The 14367-nt window shown below is 34.8% G+C and overlaps 1 protein-coding gene across 3 annotated transcripts in view; it reads left to right on the forward strand.

Annotated features, from left to right (window-relative positions):
- Nucleotides 1-14367, forward strand: part of FSTL5 (follistatin like 5) — a 226324-nt gene that overhangs the window by 19242 nt on the left and 192715 nt on the right. For 2 of the 3 annotated variants that reach the window (XM_054383006.1, XM_054383007.1), the window contains exon 2: nucleotides 440-470. In XM_054383006.1, the coding sequence (XP_054238981.1) occupies nucleotides 440-470 (31 nt within the window). Of the gene's footprint in view, nucleotides 1-436; nucleotides 471-14367 lie in introns of all 3 variants that reach the window. The other variant, XM_054383005.1, reaches the window with a different exon arrangement.

The raw sequence follows: 14367 nt of genomic DNA on the forward strand, positions 1-14367 counted from the left end.
GCTTCAGGGCTTACTAGGTTATGAAACACATATCATGGAAAAATTTAGACTCACAGTGACCTCTACAGTTACCTATTCCAACCAGTTACTTAAAGTAGATCTAACTTCAAAATTACATTAGGTTGTACAGAATCTTGTTCAGATGAATTGTGAGCATCTCCGTAGACAGAGGTAAAGTTACAGAGACTGCATGGCCTCTTTGGACAATGTGTTTCAGTGCATCATCAGTGTCACTGGAAAAAAAAACTGTGTAAAATACTGGGGGGGATTTAAAACTAGATTATATAGGAATCTTTCTGCAGTAGGCAAAGTATAACAGATTTTATCTTGGAGCAAGAAGGAGGAAGAACTAGAATGACTCTCTTGGATATGTTTATCTATGCTTTTTGTGGTAACTAATTCTGTAAATAATATATTTTTCTACTTTTAATTGCAGCAGGAAAAGAATCAGGAAAGCTCAAGAAATAAAGGTAAGTGATAATTATTTTGCAAAAATGGAGATTCTTTTAATTGTCACAGATCTAGCATCCATTGTTTGTAAAAAAATATCCAAATGTATTGTTTGCCGAGTACTTTTAGTATTTTAAATCACAAAAATACATCCTGAAAAGGCAGATGAAATGTAGAAATATGTAAATTACTATTTTTGGAAGTCTACTTGAGATAAACAAGGATGACTGTTGTGTTCTGGATGGGATGGGCTACACAGCTTTTCACTCAGTTTGTGTCCTCAGCTATATATGCTTATTGTAACTCAGTGAAACATCAGAACCATCACTTTAGTTTTTCCCTTTCCATTACCTAAATCTGTAAGTGGATGTGATTCCAATTTATGCACAAAATAATTGTGTCTTTAGCGGGCTGCCTTGCAAAACTACTATTTGTGGTTTTTAGACTTTCACTGCACCTTATTCTGTGCCAGTAGCTAAACACTACATGATATAGGATATCCAGGCTGAAGAAACAGCCTTGTGTTAAGAAAGTTAAGTTCAGAAATCCATATTATGAATGTTATGCTTATTTTTTTTTTTTGTTATATAAAGTCTGTTAACAGAACATCTAAATATCTTGGTTAAAAGTTTGATAAGCAAACAATGAGACAAAGATTGGTCTCTTGATATTTTATTTGTTTATAGAGGTACTCTATGAGATACTTAGAAAAAGGGAAGGTAGAAGAGAAAAGAAAAACAGGTAAAAGTTATGAAGAGAGGAGGCGATTAAGAGACAATCTAACCTCTAGCTTTTTTTTAGTGCCTTTGGAAGCAATGCTTGATCATATCACCTGAATTACCTGTTCTTAATGCAGTTATTTTTGTATCAGTACTCCTTAATCTCAGATTTTTTTTGCTTTCTCCCATGCTAAGGCTACACATGGGCATCTAAAGACAAACTAAATTTGGTGGCTGTTTGCAGTTGTGTCAGGACAATTGCATTGATCATGATGATATGATAATTTACATCCTTCATTTGAAGAGTGTGCACTGTAAAAATGAAAAAAAAGCCGCTTTAGTTTCAACCAATTAGTGATTCATAGTTTTCTGGGATTAATACAATATAAAGTTGAATCATCTCTACATGTAGTAAGTGTATCCATGATATATTGTTCAAAATATTTTCTTGTTTTATAAGTCAGTATAAATTATATACGTTTGTGAGATCGCAGTTTAAAGTGCAGAAATAAGATATTTGCGAATACTTCGTTTTAGAGAAATTATAAACTTGAGGCCTCTATCTACAAAGAAGGGTCCTGAAATTGGATTTTTATGGCTTATTTCATTTATTATGCTGTTTGACACTCTCTCTCCCTTCCCCCCTCCCTTGTTGCCAGGCGTATCATTGTTATGGTATATATGTGAGGAACCAGTAAAAGTAGGAATAAAATAGTGAGCTAATTGAGAGTGCCTATCATGTTAATTAGCTGTTGGTTTAGTTGACTAGCTACAGAAACAATTTTCAAAGGCTTAGAAGATGCTACCCACAAATACAGCCAAAGGAAAGTAATAAACTGCACTTGGAGAAGTATCCATTATCTCCAGGCAGGCAGCTAAATTGGTCCTCAGCTGCACAAAATTTGTTGTGATTATGTCTGTAACATCTCTTGAGGAAATTTTTAATCTACTAAACTTCCTCCATGCTGTGCATGTCTATGCTTAAACTGACAATTCAACTTAGAAAATTTCATTGGTCTGAAAGAATACTCATACAGAGAGTAGGCTTTGGAATATACATACATACATAGATTATATATATATGCTTAGTTGCTTACTGCTTTTTTTGGGATACTGTTGTGGTTCAGGGTGGGTTATTTTGGCTGTCTCTTTTATTATTCTTTAAATTTCTTATTTGTTTTCATATGGTGTTTTTTTTTTTTTTTACCCTGTGTCATTGTGAATCCTCAGAAATAATTACTTTTTACTTAATTTGTAGCTTACATCATATAAGATGGTAAAAGTGTTTCTCCTGAAAATACCGATTGGCTCGGATGAAACAAGGCTAAATTAATGCTTCAGTATAAACTTACCCATGTATTCAATGAGCAACTACCCTTCACTTGCAGTGTCTAAATGTGATGTGCTCTGCACATGTTCTCATGAGATAGGTTGGGTAACTTATCTTCTGGTTCTCAGGACAGGGTTCTAAAAGTATTCCTTACACTATTCATAAGGGAGCTACTGTAAAAGGACAAAAACATATTCTATCATTCCGTAAATGTTCGGAAACTTTCAGAACCTATGTGGTCCTCTTAATTCAGAAGACAAATGGAGCTCTTGTTAAACAATGAAACTCTGGAGTCTCTGGTGTGCTTCATACCTTCCAGTGATATCACTATTTAAGTATTTAATTTTTATCAAGAATTTCTTAAATACTCTGTATTTATTGCAGCAGAATCAAAGTCAAATACCTTTTGACTTCCTCACAATCAAGACATTAGTATAAAGTACTGTTCTGTATCTTATATTATAAATGCTTAGTAACTTTTCATTTTCCTTCATTTACTGCTATAAAATAAATATGAATCCTATTCATATTTTAGTAACAATGTTGATATTGTTTTGTAGCATGTTTTTTTTCTCCTGGCATTTTTCTGACCCACTTGTTTTTTCCATTTGTTTCTTCTGCTTCCAGCCACTAATTCAATCACACCAAAATAGCAAACAATACTCAAATGTGCCCTCTTATGACACAATCTCATCTCTCTCTCTGATTTGTGATGATCTTTTTCTAATTTCATTTATCAGTTACAGTTGTGTACACTGTTAGAGAAAAAAGCAACACTTTAGGTAAAACAGTACAGTAACATTTTACAATCCTAATGTATGCTGGCCAACGGCTTTACACTTCTGAATTTTTTCATGCATGAAAATGTTTATCACCAGTACAAACTGCAAACTGAATTAGTTTCATAACACGTCTTCAATACAAAAGAAACAAGAAGGGCAAACCATCACCACCTAAAACCTTGCTAAATTTTACTTACTCCTTTAGAGTCACAATTTGACCTTGCTTGGTTTTTTTTTTTTTTCAATATTAACTCTTGCACTTTAAAGAAGAAATATTCTGGAGTATGTGTATTTTCAGTAATGTTAGTTTTGGTTTGTTTCTTTCTTTCTTCTTAAAAGAGCTAGACAAACCACAGATTGCTTTTTGAACTAATTTGAATTAGCTCCTGAAGTTAGCTCTTGAGCGCTGAAGACTTCATCTAAATTCAGAGACAATGCAATGTAATGAGGAAGTGTACTTGGATTGTTTAATACACATAATATAAACATTAGTGCAATGCCCGTAGGCTGTGTCATATTTCTCACATGTAGTGAATATTCATTTAATTATACTAGCAACAGAAATCTAAGAATGTAAAAGGGATCACTCCCTGTGAAGCTTGTTAAGGAGAAATTTCCTTACTACCATCTAAAAGAGAGTTACTTTCTGAATTCATTGTAAATATTGTAGAATGCTATTGATTATATATCAGGGACATATTTTTGCATATATTTCTCTTGCAAGCAATTTAAAGGTCAATCAGAGCTTACATAACCTCCAATGTGAGTTCCACCCCTTCTACCAGTTATTGCAGTACTATATATCACTCGAATGTCAATAGACACAATTACGGTATTCAGTTTTGCCTTACTCTTAGAACAGCAGGAGTTGATGCATTTCATTATCCATTAAGGTCATGTTGTAGTTTACTTCAAGCACACTCTTTTCCCAACACTTCAGACACCAGAAAATGATTAACAGTGTCAGATCCTGTTAAGGTTTACATCATAACTGGAAGCAGATATTAAAGTGAAGCACAAATTAAAGACTGCTAAAATGCCTGCCACTAACAATTAGGTGGGGCAGTATTAAATTTCTCATTTGTTTCCAAAGGTCAGATTAATAAAGCTGCATGGCACATTATCATAAAGGGTGGACCCAGCTGTCTGTTTTGATTATGCTTAAAATTCTAGTGTTTCTAAGGAGACTTTACAAGGAAAATGCATCCATTTTAACTAGCAGTTTAAATGTGTGTAGTTATTAGACCCTTTTCTGAAGCAATCCAAACCAAAGGGCGTTGTTGATCAGATGTCTGCTTTTTGATAGGTGTATTAGAAATACATCTCTCCATATTAAAAATACATGTATCCATATTAAAAATACATATATCCCTATCTATTCCAACACAATTTAATGGAACTTTGTGGTTTGGGATTTTTTTACCCGTCTTTGCCTTTTTCTTGATTCAGAAGCATTTTCAATAATCTTCTTAGAAGAAATAGTGGATTCTTTTTCCCAGAAGATGAACAGAAACAGTTTCCTGTTACTTTGTCTGCATGACAGAGTTATGAAAAAGTATTCATTAATTGTGAAGAACATAGAGATCTTTTAGGAGAAATGTTAGTTGTATGGTTATCTAGAACACATTCACAGACTCACAAATTCACAGGTTGCATTGGATTGGAAGGGGCCTTTGACAGTCATGTTGTCCAACCCCCCTGCATTGAGGAGGGACACCTCCAACTAGATTGGGCTGCTCAGGGCCACATCAAGTCTGATCTTGAATGTCTCCAGGGAAGGGGCCTCAACTACATTCCTGGACAGCCTGTTCTTTTACCACTCTCATTGTAAAGAACTTCCTCTTTGTGTCCAACCTAAGTCTACCCTGCTCAAGCTTAAAACCATTGCCTCTCATCCTATTGCTACAAGTCTTTCTAAACAGTCTTTCTGTAGGTTCCCTTCAGATATTGAAATGTAGCTATAAGGTCTTCCCAGAGCCTCCTCTTCTCCAGGTTGAACATCACCAATTCTTTTGGCCTCGCTTCACAGGAGAGGTGCTCCAGCCCTCTGATGGTGGCCCTCCTCTGGACGCACTCCAGCAAGTCCATGTCTTTCTGGTTTTGGGGGCCTGAGAGCTGGACACAGTACTGCAGGTGAGGTCTCACCAGAGCAGAGGAGCAGCATCACCTTCTCTAGACCTTCTGGACATGTCTTTTTATATGCAACCCTGGATGTAATTTGCCTTCTGGGCTGCAAGCGTGCATTGTTGACTCATGCCACTAGAACCCCAAGTCCTTTTCTGCAGGACTGTCCTCAATTTCATCATCCACCAGCCTGTATTGATATCACTGGTTGCCATGATATCTCTTAATCTAATACCATACTAATAATCTAGTATGCTGATATACAAATAAGCAAAATCATATGGCTATTACACAAATGAATGTAATTTAATATTACAGATACATTCCCTATTAGTTATAAAGGCTCTAGCGTTTCAAATATTTTTGAAAACAAACTCCAGGTTTGTGGCCCAGTAGAGAGCAGTTCTTGCCTCCAGAAAATTGACACTGGAGGTGATCCTCATTTGTGCATAACTGCTTTAGAAGACAGTTTCAGCACAAAGGGATTGGGCTTTAAATTAGGAAATTTTTGTCTTTCAAAGGTGTACTTTTTGGAGCATAGAGATGGTGGCTAACCATAGATATTCTGCAGGTTAGAACTACAAGCAGTTTAACTATTAAAGATTTTAATTAATTTAAAATGGTGGATAGATAATTCATAGCTTAAAATTTGCTTCTATTGTGTCCAATTAAAAACTATGTTTATATTGCAGCTAGTCAAGTGATTAGTACAAAAAGGTACAACCCTACTTTGATTATGAATGCAGCTTACTATGCTTTCTTCCTAACTATAAAAATTCTTGGAGCTTTTTAAAGTAGCTTTTTAAAAGTTTGTTAAAATATAAAATTGATTGTGGATTTGAATCCACATAAATTAACCCAAATCACAGCAGTCTGTGAGGAAAAAAAGAAACTTAGGATTTAGCAAGAAGTTTCCAGTAGAATTAGGAAGATATAGATCTGCATATATTGCTGAAGGAATTGATTAATTTTCAGTTTTATATTGAAAACAAAATTAAATATGACATAATAAACATCTTGCTGTAATCAAGTTTATAATTGTGAAACAACAAAGGAAAAGGGGCAGGGGGAAAGAAATTAACTGCAAGATGACTTGAGGAACCAACGTGTCAGAAAAACCATGTGTATTCATAACTTATCAAGGAAAATTTTCATAGCACAGAGAAATAAAAAGATATTGTATATGTCACTACTTATACCTTGTCTGACACACTGTAGCTATGTCTGAATGTTTATGTTTTGGACTAAACTGAATTTAATCTTGAACAGGTACAGAGAAGGGTTATTGCAGTGATTAGGCATTTATTTATAAGTGAAAAAAAAAATCAGTTTGTTTTCACTTTCAAAATGGAAGCTTGAAACTCTTTTTGTAAAAATGCTCAAAAAGAGTGAAAAGTTAGGTATCTTACCAATATTTTAAACAACACAGTTCTTGCATGCAGCAAGACATTTCTCTATGTGCAGATTATTCCTCTTGGCATGAGTTAATATGATAGCCTCAGCTTTAAAAGTACCATGTGTAATTACATGCACATGATAAAAGAAATACGAAACCTGTTTCAGTAAGAATTTCCACAGTTCTGTGGAAGTAAGGAGGAGATTTGGTGCTTTGCCAGTGGACAAATTTGTCTGTGTTCATGCAAAGTAATATGTTAATGAAAAAAAAAAAAAAAAACAAACCCAACAGAACAAAACAAACAACAAAAACAACAAAACAAACAAAACCAAAACCAAAAAACAAAACAAACATGAGGAAATTTCCTGAAGGAGACAGCAGAAGGACCACAGTTTGTCCTTTAAATTGAAGCTGGACTTGCCCTATCTGGAAGTCTAACCTGAGATAATCATTTTACAGGGCAAGGTAATATGCTTCATGCTGGATATGTTTAAACCCTCTGCTTCCTGTGTAAAGGTAACTATATTTGTGTACCTGTGGACCAGCACATTTCCTCTGAAGCCTTCTTTTCCAGTGTTTTTCCCTCTTGTTCCCCATGTTGTGTAAGATGTTTCTGCTTCTCATACCAGTCGTTCATACCTCTGATGATTCGACATGGCAGAAAGTAATCTATATTCTCAAGAGACAACATATATAAGACTTCAAAATTCAACTTTTCTTGAATATCCAAGGGAAGGATATGCCTTTGAACTTTGAAGCCTTTTTAGAGATCAAATATTTGAACTAGTTTCTAGCTTTCTTTCATGGTTGTAGGACATAGAGCTTTCAGTTTCAGAATCCAAAAGGGAATGAACTTTGTGGGATAGTCTACGTGAAAACAGTTCAAATGAACTCTCAATTTAGATCATGATTTTTACCTGCATGTTGTTGGTCATTTGACCTATATTTTCTTCACCTTGGAGGGCCTGAATAATCTTCAAGAAAGAATGGTATTTTATTAATTAATATTCATTCAGATGTCTAGTCTTTAAGATATTATCTTAAATCTCAACAGGATGAATTTCTACTGATTGTCAAACAGTTTTTGATGTATATGATGAATAGATAATTATCAGAAAGTTTGTTTTACGAAGTTGTAATATTTGACAACAAGGTTTGCCAAATTTTGTCTTGCTCAGATATTGAAAGTTTAGCCATATGGTATCATGGCAATAGTAGTAACAAACTCATTCTTTCTGACCCTGCATGTCTACAAGTGGAGGCATTTATCTCTTCAGGCAAGAGCTACTAGCAAAAAAAAAAAAAAAAAGGTTTGTGAGCATTTGCAGCCTGGGAGAGAAATGCAATAGGATAGATTATTTTCCATACACATATCACAATTTTCTTACATAGGGATTTGTCTAAAGGTAAATCCATGGTTGGTGAAGTCCTCACTGATACTTGGTTAAACAGAGTTGACACAAATTGTTGAACATCTAAATACCATTCTATAATCAATTGTCTTTGTATTCAAAAAACAAAGTGATAGTTGGATTCCCTCTTCTCTTCATGCTTGCTTCACTTTGTAGCATGTATGATCTATTTGCACATATGGTGTACTGGCTACAAATTTTTGGGTTTCCAGCATTTAGCTTCCTGTCTAGACTTAGTCTAAGCATCAGCTTAGATAGCTATGCTGGCAGGTTGTCAATACAAAAATTCTAGATAATAAGGTACAAATTGCTTTCTATTTAAATTATGCACAAAGAACACAGATACAATTGTGGATGCTGGCCCACGAGCGGTAGTCAATCAAATCTGGATGTTTTTATTCTCTTGAAACACCGTAAAATCAATAATGATTGAATAGAGGCATAAGAAAAGATTTATTATGGTTAAAAATATATTTGAGAACATTAAAGCAAGCATTTTTCTTAGTTTTATAAAATCTTGCATAGAGATGGTTAAATGAAGGCTCTCAGGAGGAAGGGAAGAATAAAGGATTTTAGCAAATAGAAGGGTCTACAAAAATACCATTTGTATTATAATTACCATCAAGGTTCTAATTAGCTCAAGTTGGCTCCTTCTCATAAAATGAAGAAGATACAATTTTGCGGTTCAGCATGCTCTGATATATATGAATAAACTACAAATGCATGTGTATACATTCACAGATTTAAAATGTCAGGAGTGAGCTGTGAAGTGATGCGGTTTTAGTTTTTGGGGTTGCTTTCTGCAAATTTAGCAGGAATTAAGATGTGTGAAGAGTGGCTCTAGGCTCCTACTTGCTCACAATGAGGATTGGCAGAGTTACTAAGCTTTTTAATATTTCAGTCAAAATGCAGATTAGCTTTAAACTTTTTATTATGACTTGGTAAATACAGTTTAATGTTGTATATTGACATTAATTAACAGGTTTAGATAATTTTTTTTTCTTTGCTTTTGTACATAATTGAAACATTGGCTACCTTTATATCTGAAGATAGAAAACCTTCAAAACAAGGAGAGATTTCACATGACTTTAAATGATATGCACTTCTTTACATGTCTGTCTAATGTAATTCTAACCTTTGTGAAGTATTTGCTGTTTCCTTGCTTAAGTTCAAAACCTTACTTTCACGTAGAAAATTGATTAATGAGAAGCTTAAGTTAGATGCTTAAGGCAGTCAGGGCAACTGTTTTTTGTATCTTACACTAGTAAAAGGGCAGAGACTGCCCTACACTGCCTACACTAGTAAAAAGACTGAAACAAGTATGACACTCTTTTTCCATAGAAAGTTCAATAAGGATGCTGAATGCATAAATTTGTCGATGTGGTAAAGATTGCTTCAAATTATGTATTGCTGGTAATAATATAAATAACATTGCACATCGCTGATCATTATTTAGACTGTTCATAAATTTGAAATAGAACTGGCTGGACAAAGCCCTAAGCACCCTGGTGTGACCTCACATCTGACCCTTTACCGAGCAGGAAGAAGGACTAAAGACCTCTAAAGGTCCCTTTCAATCTTAATTACTTATGGTGCCTGATTCTTTTTTTCTATGCATTAATAATTTTGCCTAAAAATATGAATATTTTGACAGAGACCACTCTAAACATTAAAGTTGCAAAGGAAAATCTTAAAAAGTTACCCAATAACAAATTGTTTTTACAGGCATATAAGCTTTGATGTTGTTGGAAAAACACATCAGCAATTTGTAACAGCAAAAATGTTTGACGAGATCAAGTACAATTTATAAAAGTGTCTTATCACACGTTGAATGGCTATATTGTTAGAACCCATTTCAGATCTCTGTAGTAGAAGTCCAAGTATTTGCTTTAAAAGTAATCCAGTATAAAAGAAAAACTGTTATTGAAATGTGACATTTTATTCTCTTGAGGGAAGCGCTCAGGTTGCCCATATGTAACGGCAAAAGCAATAGTGTGACATACTGCAAAGATGACTTCTATCAAGTAACAGGCTCTTTAGGTTTTTTGTGGTGTCCTTGTGTCGGTGTGAGTTGAAATTCCCCCCCACCAACAATAACCAGGCTAGCTCAGTCTGGAAGCAAATGAAAAGCTGTATTTACAAGCAGAGTCTAAAACCTACAATGAAATGCAATGAATATGTACAAATATACAAAATTCACAACATTCACAAATATATACAATCAACAGAAAAAGCACAACCGATCTCCCTTTGCTTCCCCCCAAGGGGACCCTCCCAAAGGGGCCTCTCTCTCCCAGGAGCTTCCCCCCCAGACCCCCCTGGACAGAGAAGCAGAGTTAGTTAAGCAGAAAGTTGTTAGCTTAGCTGCCAAGGTCAGTACGTGTTATCTTCAGCCAGAAGAGAAGAAGAAACAGCAGCCAGACAGCCCAGCAACTGCCCCCACTGCCGAACGCAGAATGTGCCGAATGCCTACTTTGTTTTGGGTAATAGTTCTTAAACATTTCTATCTATCCAATGGAAGTGTTTAGAACAATCGTTATTTTGCTTTCTTACACCCAATAGTGACTTATTTACATTCTTTCACTTTCTCTGTTCTGAACTTTGCAAGGAAAAATTAAAAAGACAGTTTCAAACCATCACAGTCCTTAATTCAAACCCCAACAATAAAGTGTTTTCTGCTCCAGAAGACTGGGAATTTGCTTGTTCCCTTATTTTATGACATGACTTTATGATTTTGTTTTGCTTTTGTAAGAAGGTAATGATAGCAATTAGATCAGATTGCTGAAGTTTCTGATGGGACACTGTAATCACATCATGGGAAACTGTACTGACCCACATGCTGTGTATGGCTAGCATGTGGCTTGCTTGCATTTATGATTCGCCTAACCTTTAATCATTTTCCATGATTGGAAGAATAAAGTAGACATGTTGAAAAGGGCAGTCTCAGACAGTACAGAAATGCTTGAAAGAAAGTAAACAGGCTTCATGTCTCATAATATCTCTTTGGAGAGGCAAGAAATAAGAAATGTCATTTGCAACTGACTGCTTATAAGGGTAATGTTAAATAAATAATAACTAAAAAACAACCAAGCAAGCAAAAAACCACGCCTCATCATCTCCATATCTTGTGCAAATGATTTTCCCCTATGTGCCTCCATAAAAGCATTGTCATGTAAAGTTAGTTAGTTAGTGGAAGATGGAGTTAAGGATTTGCCATTCCTATATAGTAATGTAGAGTAGACAGGAGCAAAATTTTCCAGAGGCACAGCAATGAAACCATTAAATATAAGTGGGCACATAAAAAGACTCCTTTTTTTTCCTTAACAAGGAAGGAAAGGATCATAACAGGTCACACAACCACATGTTCAAACATGTATGCAAATGACATTTCTTCCTTTCCTTGCCTGAAGGACATGAAGCCTGTTTACTTTCTTTCAAGCTTTTCTGTACTGTTTGAGACTGCCCTTTTCAACATGTCTACTTTATTCTTCCAGTCATGGAAAATGCTTAAAGATTAGGCGAATCATAAATGCAAGCAAGCCACATGCTAGCCATACAGAGCATGTAGGTCAGTACAGTTTCCCATGATGGAATTAGTGTCCCATCAGAAACTTTAACAATCTGATCTAATTGCTATCAAAAAAGTCAATATTTGCATTCTGTTGAATATGCATGCCCACCAGTGTTTGGAAAAAAGGCTGTTTGGTATCTGTGCTTGTATGACTATCTTGTTTGCATTTACAAGATACAATCTGCAAATTCTCTAATGACTCAAAGACAATGCCATATGGAGTTATTTCATTATTAGGATTAATTATGTGCTATTCTGAATTAAACAGGCTTAGAAGTTGAGGTTCTTTAATTTCATCTAGGGCACCAAAAGGACAACTTGAAGAAAAATACTGAAAAATACTTTCATTCATAGAATGTTAATTGTACACAGAGAAGCTATTTTAGTTCATGGTGTGTTTCTGTCTCCTCTTTTTAAGAACTTGAATCTTACTTGATACTGAGAAATGTTTACCTGCAAACCATAGTGCAAAATAGATTGCTGATTTTTAAATGATCTAAAAATTATCTAATCAATGGAATTTTAATAAAAAGTAATTTGAATATGATGATTTTGTAACTCATACGCAATCATGTTTTTCAGGCTATAGAACTAAAAGTTGTTCTGCATGAGCAGAATCTTATATACATATATTGAGCTTGATTGACTTCAGTGGGATGCTGCAGATGTGCTGCATTCAGATTGCAGACAGAGACTCAAAGCAGAACATGTTGTTTTGAAATCTTTTATAACTGAGAAAAAAACCCACAACATTTTCAAGGATCCATGGCAATATCTTAGCAATACACTTACAAAATTGCTACTTTATGCTTTGGGAAATATTGTGTAGAGATCACTCATTTTTAAATTTTTAGCTTTCAAACCGATTCAATTTGTGAAAATGATCTAGATTTCCAGATACTGGTGATACAGACTATCATAAGGCATTAGGAAGTTACTTGACAAAGTTCTATATTAATTGATTAAGTTGAGGTAGAAAAGATAGTCCTTGATTAGCACAAAAATAGGATCAAAATAAGCCTCCCATCTTCCAGCAATGGATGGAAACAGTGCATTTTTAAGTTATATTTGGAAATTAATACCTGTCTGTTACACATAATTTGACCAGCCAATTTAGTCATGCCTCTTGTTATACAAGATGGCATCCATAGAAGATGGAACTGGCCATTACAGCATTCAAGGAAGTGTTTAAAGATACTAAGAGGGAGCTTTGGAGAGTTTTCTGGCGCCATTCTCAAAATAAGAGAGAAAATGTGGACACCAGTGAGGCAACTTAGCTATTTGTGCCTTAATTTTAACTCAGTGTTTGATGCGGTATTCATGAGCTCTAGTAAGCTTTACACTGTATGAATCATGCAATGCATACAAAAAAGCTAACTGACTCATAACTTTTTACTTTGTCTTGAATGTTTCATAACTTGAGATGGTAATGCTGAGTAATGTTAGGCTTTCCACTGAACAAGAAGACAGAGGGGAACAGTTTTCTAGAATTCAGTGAACAGGAGATTGTAGGAGCTAAATATGTTATTTTGAAACAAAAGTAAAATGCAGCGGTTTATCATCAGCCATGAAATACGGCAGCAGAAGCTGCAAGGATAACATTCAATTTAAAACTGTCTATAGGATCTATGTCCTGTAATACGAAGGAGTGCTTATGTCATGTTAATATCTGGTTTTGTCAAATTTATGGTGCATAATTGTAATACACCCAACTACTGAAAATGACCTTTAATTTCACAATCTGTATGCCCCCTGTTATTAGTGGTTCTTTTTTTTCCCAAGAGCTCTATGAGAAAAGGTAGGTCTTTCGGAAGCAGGAACTGAAATCCATGTTGTATCAAGTGAATTTGTTAGAGCCGTGCCAATTGATTCTGTGAGTCTGTGCAGTCTTTCCACACATATATATGATCAAGAGCTTGAACTATATGTTGTATTTATTTAAATGCCAATATTTATATATGGAGTTCTGAAATTTAGTCATGTGTAAAACAGCTATTGAAAGCCAGTTTCAGAATGGAAAAAATAGAAACATTTTAGATGTGTTGAATACATCCATTCAGCCTTTCAAAGCACATAGAAATGCCCTACTTTTGTTATATTCCTTTTCCTTATTAGTTTCTTACTACTAAATATTCCATAGTTTCATCTTTTTGGGTTTTATGTGGGTTTTCGATTAGTTGGTTTTGGTTTGCTTTCCTAAGAAAAGAAGGGGTGACATTTTGCTCCCTTTTTTGTTCACATTTTATGTTTTGGCATATGTTTTCCGGAGTAAGAAAGAAGGTCATCTTGACAAATGTCAAACTGACTTTTTGGCTGTTGGGCCGAAATGTTTGGGTAGTCCTATATTAAATAAATAAGCACCATATGATAAATAATGGAGCAGTCATTTTATTCTACTAAATAATGAAATCCATATAATGAAAAAATACACCGTTCCATTTTATGTCGTCTGAAAAATTGATAAGATTTGTGGGTTTTACATTATTCAGACAACAGAAAATGCGCAATACATTTGGATTTGTTCTGCTCCTTCCCTTCAGTGATACAATTACAAGGCTTAGCAGAATACATATCATCTAGACA

Source organism: Indicator indicator, chromosome 8 (assembly GCF_027791375.1).
Source record: "Indicator indicator isolate 239-I01 chromosome 8, UM_Iind_1.1, whole genome shotgun sequence".
Taxonomy (NCBI): Eukaryota; Metazoa; Chordata; class Aves; order Piciformes; family Indicatoridae; genus Indicator; species Indicator indicator.